Here is a 6,000-nt window from a genome sequence, read left to right as displayed (position 1 = left end):
TCCTGCCACAACTTCCCAAAGTCACTGGAATTACAGGCCTGTGCCACTTCAACTGGCAGATAGATTATGGAATTTTTAGGAAAATTACTATATATTTTTTTTTTTGTGTGGTGCTGGGGTGTGAACCCAGGGCCTTGTGCATGGGAGGCAAGCACTCTACAAGTGAGCTATATCCCCAGTCCCAAACGTATACTTTTATTGAAGCACATTATGAGGCATACAATGATAACTCATTTTTAGCAAAATTGAATTTTAACCATTTGGACAATTGTGGTGTGGTGCCTGCCTGTTTTGTTTTTGGTGTTACTGTGAATTGAAACACATACTAGGCAAGCACTCTTCACTGAGCTATATCCCCAGCCCCCCGGTAAAGTTGCCTTTTTTCTCTTTGTGACCAACAATCAATTTGTAGGGGTATATTCTGAAATTGTATAATATTTTCCCTACCAAACTTTCACCTCATGGTACCACAGAGCCACATCCTCAAGTCCTTTTTGAGACAGGGTCCCTCCAAGCTGCCAAAGGTGACTTAACTTTCTATCCTCCTGCCTCAACTTTCCTAACAGGCATGCCCCAACTTCCTTCTACATTTGTTCTTTTTTTTTTTTTTTTGTACCAGGGATTGAATTCAGGGACACTTATTCACTGAGCCACATCCCTAGACTTTTTTGTATTTTTTATTTAGAGACAGGGCCTTGCTGAGTTGCTTAGTGCCTCTCTTTTTGCTTATGCTGGCTTTGAACTCACAATCCTCCTGTTTTAGCCTCTTGAGCCTCTGGGATTACAGGAGCCTCTGGGATTACAGGAGTGTGCCACCCTCAAGGCCATTCTACATTTTTTTTTTTTTTAATGTGATAAAGTTTTCCCTTTTCTCCAGGTTTTGTTGTTGTTGTTGTTGGTTTTGGTACTGGGGATTGAATCCAGGACATATGCCATTGAGTTATGTCATTATTTATTTGGTACTGGAGATTGAAAAATAGGGGTGCTTTACCACTGAACTATCTCCCCAGCCCTTTCTATTGAGACAGTGTCGTGCAAAGTTGCCAAGGCTGACCTTGAATTTACTGGGATTACAGGAGTGCGCTCTATATTACTTTTTAATTAGGGGGAAAAATGCTTTAAAAATTTGGAATCACTGTAATGGGGTGCAGTTGATTCCCAATTCCCCTATTATCTTGGCCTAGGTGTTTGAACCTCAGACCTTCATTTTTTTGCCGCCAGAGCTTTCAGCCTTGACCTGTATAGTGTCCTTATGGGCGACTGGTCTGGATCTTGGCTTATTATGACACAAATTCAACCCTGGTTACAACTCTTTGGGGCAGTTAGTACTTCCAGATTTATTCCAAAAGAATACCCCAGTCTCTATAGCTTGGGAGGTATTGTGTCTTCCATTTTGATTCCGTCTTTATTCTTCCGTGGAAGAACATTGTTACTGTGACTCAATCCATTATTTCAAGTTTCTTAAATTAAATGTGCTTAAGAATCACTTGAAGATTAGGCTGGCTTTGAATTATCACTGAGCTGGGTACGGTGATACAGGCCTGCAATCCCAGCGACTCAGGAGGCTGAGATAGGTGGATGGCAAATCAGAGGATACCTACAGTAATTCAGCGAGACCCTGTATCAAAAAAGAATTTTATTTATTTATTTATTAGGGGTTGGAGATGTAGTCAAGACTCCCTGGATTCAATCCCCAGTACCAAAAAAGAATAGAATCACACCGGAAGGAGGAGACCAGGGTTTAAAATGTAAATTCCCAACCCTTGGTCAGGGCCCAGAAATCGTCAACCCAAGTGGTCTCCGGAAAAACTCTGAGAAACTTAACCTCTGCAATAAGAGGGCAGAGTTCTCTAGCTCCAGAAGATGGGTGAAACAGGAGACGTCGTGATGCTTCTCCGCCTTCAAATGCCTGCCTCGGGCCAGTGCCGCCCGGGAGCCAGGAGCTCAGGCGTTCGGGTGAAGGGCCAGGACAAAGAAAGCCCGGGGCTCCTCGCAGGGGCAGGCGCCGCTCGCCGTCACTGCAGGGGGACCGGGAGGCTGCCCCGGACGCGGCGGCGAGCCCCAACTCCCAGCGCCTGCCCCAACTCCCAGCGCCTGCCCCTCCTCCGCCCGCTCCCGCGCAGCGGCCGGCTGCTTAGTCACGATGAGGCTGCGCTTGCCCGCGGCCCAAGCCCCCTCCCCCCGGGGCCCGCCTCTGGGTTGCTCTCCCTCCCCGTGCCACTTCCGTGTGGATGGCCCTGCTGCCCCGCACGCTGAGCGCGAGCGCGGGGCCGAGCTGGCTGCGGGCGGCGTGCGCCTTCCACGGCTTCCCGCTGCCTGCGCCCGGGCCCGCCGGCGCCCTGCGCACCCTCTCCCAAGCTATGGCGTGTAAGCAGGAGCCTCAGCTGCAGTGTCCGCCGCCCGCTGCGGTGGCCTGCTACGACTACCTGGTGATCGGGGGCGGCTCCGGCGGGCTGGCCAGCGCGCGCCGGGCAGCCGAACTCGGCGCCAGGGCCGCGGTGGTGGAGAGCCACAAACTGGGCGGCACTTGCGTGAGTATCGCGGCCTTTTGGGCGCTGCTCCTAGCGCCTTGGGCTTGCAGCGTTGTATTCGCTACTCCTCTTAGTCCTAGCACCTACAGGAGCCAACTGAGACCTTGCTTACTGGGAACCCCTTTGTCCCGGCCCGGAGGGCGGCCCCCAGCGCCGCGCTCTCGCACTCTGTTTCTAAGGCCAGACCCTAGCAGGTGGAGATAAGTGTAAAGGAGCTTCTCTGCGGCCCCTAATGCTGGGTCAGCGCGTGCTTCCGCACAGGTGCAATATTAACGAAACTCGTAGCTTATTAAATTGAATATAACTTATTTGCATCCTCCCTCCTCCTGGTGGGAGAGTATTGCGTTCCATGCTTATGCACCTGAAAGGATTCATGAAACCCAAGACTGCATCTGGGAAAATTGAAAGTGGCCTGTGGAGGCGGGTAACCTCGAGGAATGTTGATCCTGATCCTTTCCCATCTATTTCAAGGGCATAATGATTTATAGCAGCAGTTTAACCTTGGTTGCACATTCAGTTCAGAGTTCTGCGTGGATTCCCATACCAGGACTTGTAGCTTAATTGTTCTGAAGTGTAGCCTCGGTTTGGGGAGTTTCAGAAGCTCTGCAGGTCATTTGAGTTTTAGCCAATGCCGAGAACTACAGACTACCTTGATAAAAGGCTTTGAAGACATTGTTAGGTGATCTCTCAGATTTTTGTTCTTGTTTATTTGGGGTAGATTTAAACCCCCACCCCAGTGGTTGTATATTCCTTTTTTTTTTTTTTTACACAATACCTTTATTTCATTTATTTTTTTAATGTGGGACTGAGGATCTAACCCAGGGCCTTGCACGTGCTAGGCGAGTGCTCTACCGCTGAGCCATAACCCCCCGCCCCCCGTGGTTGTAAATTCTGAGATTGAAAACCTACTTGTAAATTTTGAACGTGAGTTTTGTACCCATGCTATTAGTATGACCTTTTTTTAATCAAAATATTTGGGTGAGGTACTTGCTTTTGACTTTTAAAATGATGAATCCAAGACTAAGTTGGGATTTGGGAATAGTTCTCTAAATTCCTTTTAAGACTGATGTTTAAATTATACGAAATTGGAAATTCCTTAGGGGCAGGGATGGGTTCCTGTGTTTGTATACCTTTCATTATCTTAACAAAGTACCTTGCTCAATAACTATTTGTGAAATGAATGGAACTTGTGGTGAGTAGCTATGAAAGGCTGACTGTATTTTTAAGTGCTCAAGTTCAAAGTGAAAAAGGGGATTAGGAGAAAGGAAAAATCTCTGTTAATTATTGCCATGCACTTTAGTGCAGAAAGACGGGAACTCTGTCTGTGGAGAAGGCCGATTGAGGGATGTCACTTGAAGTTCCCCAGTTTTCATTTCAACTAGTAATAGTACTTGATCCCTCTCACCTGATCTCTCTCACCTTATGCACCGCCTTAATTTTTCTGTTTTCCTTCTTCCTTGTTTATATCCGTATCATTGTGGCAGTCATTGCTGGTTCTTCTGGTATTAATCAAGAAGGGGCTGACCCATTTTTAGATTTGTTAGGAATGTGAATACACTGAGAGAGAACCACTTTGGAGGAAAGCAAAGGACCATCAGCCTTCTATTTTCTGCCTTGTTGAATGCCTGACCTTGCTCAACTCATCCTCCTATAGCATCTTATATTTCCATCTGACCGTTGACATCTTTGGGAAGTCATCTAGTTAGTAATTTTTAATGATGTTACATTAGGGCTTTTTTTTTTTTTTCCTTTTTTTTTTTTTTTGGTAATGGGGATTGAACTCAGGGGCATTTAACCGCTGAGTCACATCCCCAGCTCTATTTTGTATTTTATTTAGAGACAGTGTCTCAGTGACTTGTTCAGATCCTCACTTTTGCTGAGGCTGACTTTGAACTCGTGATCCTCCTGCTTCAGCCTCCTGAGCCACAGGCATTACAGGTGTGTGCCACCATGCCTGACTAGAGCTTTTCTCAGACTAACTTTTGGTTTTGAATTACAAGGAAGGGTGTAGGTGGTAGTAAATATTTGAGAAGGTAGAACCAATAGGTAGATATGGGTTTAGTTTCCTTCAAGCATTACAGTTATGTGAGCTATACACAGTTACAGTGATTTCCAATCAGGTGTAGGGAGAATTGAGGTTTTCTGTTCATGTATTTGTTCATGTATTCATTTATTGGATTGATGAAGACAAAGAAAAAAGATAGATATAAGACAAAGATCCCTTCAGGGAATTTACCCTATGGTAAATATAGACAGTCAACTGCAAAGTGGGGTGGCCTTGTCTTAACTGCTGCAAGTTATAACCAATTAAAGTAGTTAAGAAAGGAGATGGAATTCTCACTTCTGCCTGGGAAGATTTCTGGAAGGAGACAGTACCTTTCTGAAGATTCAAGAATGAGTATTATTCTTGGACGTGGAAGGGTCTGGGGCAAAGACATATAGCAGGGTATGTTGTGTAATTGAATTTGGAGCAAATGCTGTCTTTTATTCTAATAGATCCAAGAGATGGGAGCTGATGGATAGGTATTAATTTTTAAAAGGTGGATTTTCTGGGAGTAGTCAATGGTGAAAGGGTTTGAACAAGAGAGTGGCACAGATGGTCTTGTGGTAAATGATATTATTAAGAAATATCCCAGGTAGAAGTTTTTTAAGATTGATTCTCCAGCTAGTTCCTTCCTAAGTAAAATTCATTACTATAATTTTAAAGCTTGGTAAATTTTTATTTTAAAATTGTTTTTACAATGCTAGGGATTAAACACAGGTCCTTGGCTCTACCACTAAGCAACACTCCCCACCCCCAAGCAGTGGTTATTTCTATTTATCAGAATTGTTTGTTTCTTTTTTATTCTTGATCATTCATTTAGCCAACATCTTTTGTTTTTTAATGGTACTGGGGATTGAACCCACAGATAATTTCCCATTGAACTTCATCCTCAGTCCTTCTTATTTTTTATTTTGAGACAGGGTCTCTCGCTTAAGTTGCTGAGGGCCTTGTAGTGTTGCTGAGGCTGGTCAAAGTTGAAATCCTCCTGCCTCAGCCTCCTAAGTCACTGGGGTTATAGGTGTGCACCATCACACCCAAGAACAATATTTTAATAAAACATAGGAAGCATATAATGCAAGTAAAGATAGGTCTTTGAATACATCTAGCTTTATGAAACACCATACCCCCTATTTTTGCTTCATTAAAGATTGGATTTACATATACCCTAATTGAAATATGAGAGGTATTGTTTTGTCCAACATCTTCACTTTGCTAAGGAACAGATATAAACTAAAATGTGGTTGAAAATAAAAATTAGTTTTGTCACCAGAGAGGGTACTCGACAGATGTTGCAGAAAAGAATTTCAAGATGTGTCAGAGGCACAAGTAGAGATTTATTTAAGACTTTCTCTAGCAGTGATTATTTCTATTTAGCCCAAGTACAGATTTATTTATTTATTTTGGAAGCAAATTTACATTCAAGGG

At 44.2% G+C, this 6,000-nt stretch overlaps 1 protein-coding gene across 1 annotated transcript in view; it reads left to right on the top strand.

Annotated features, from left to right (window-relative positions):
- The first annotated feature begins 2,186 nt into the window (after nt 1-2,186).
- The window catches only part of Gsr (glutathione-disulfide reductase), a 48,111-nt gene continuing 44,297 nt past the window's right edge, over nt 2,187-6,000 (top strand). Inside the window, exon 1 of the mRNA XM_005340374.4 lies at nt 2,187-2,531. Coding sequence (XP_005340431.1) covers nt 2,232-2,531 — 300 coding nt within the window. The 5' untranslated portion in view covers nt 2,187-2,231. The remainder of the gene's footprint in view (nt 2,532-6,000) is intronic.

This window comes from Ictidomys tridecemlineatus, chromosome 14 (assembly GCF_052094955.1).
Source record: "Ictidomys tridecemlineatus isolate mIctTri1 chromosome 14, mIctTri1.hap1, whole genome shotgun sequence".
Classification (NCBI taxonomy): domain Eukaryota; kingdom Metazoa; phylum Chordata; class Mammalia; order Rodentia; family Sciuridae; genus Ictidomys; species Ictidomys tridecemlineatus.
Note: the sequence above shows the minus strand (reverse complement) of the source record. Positions and strands in the feature narration are given on the sequence as shown.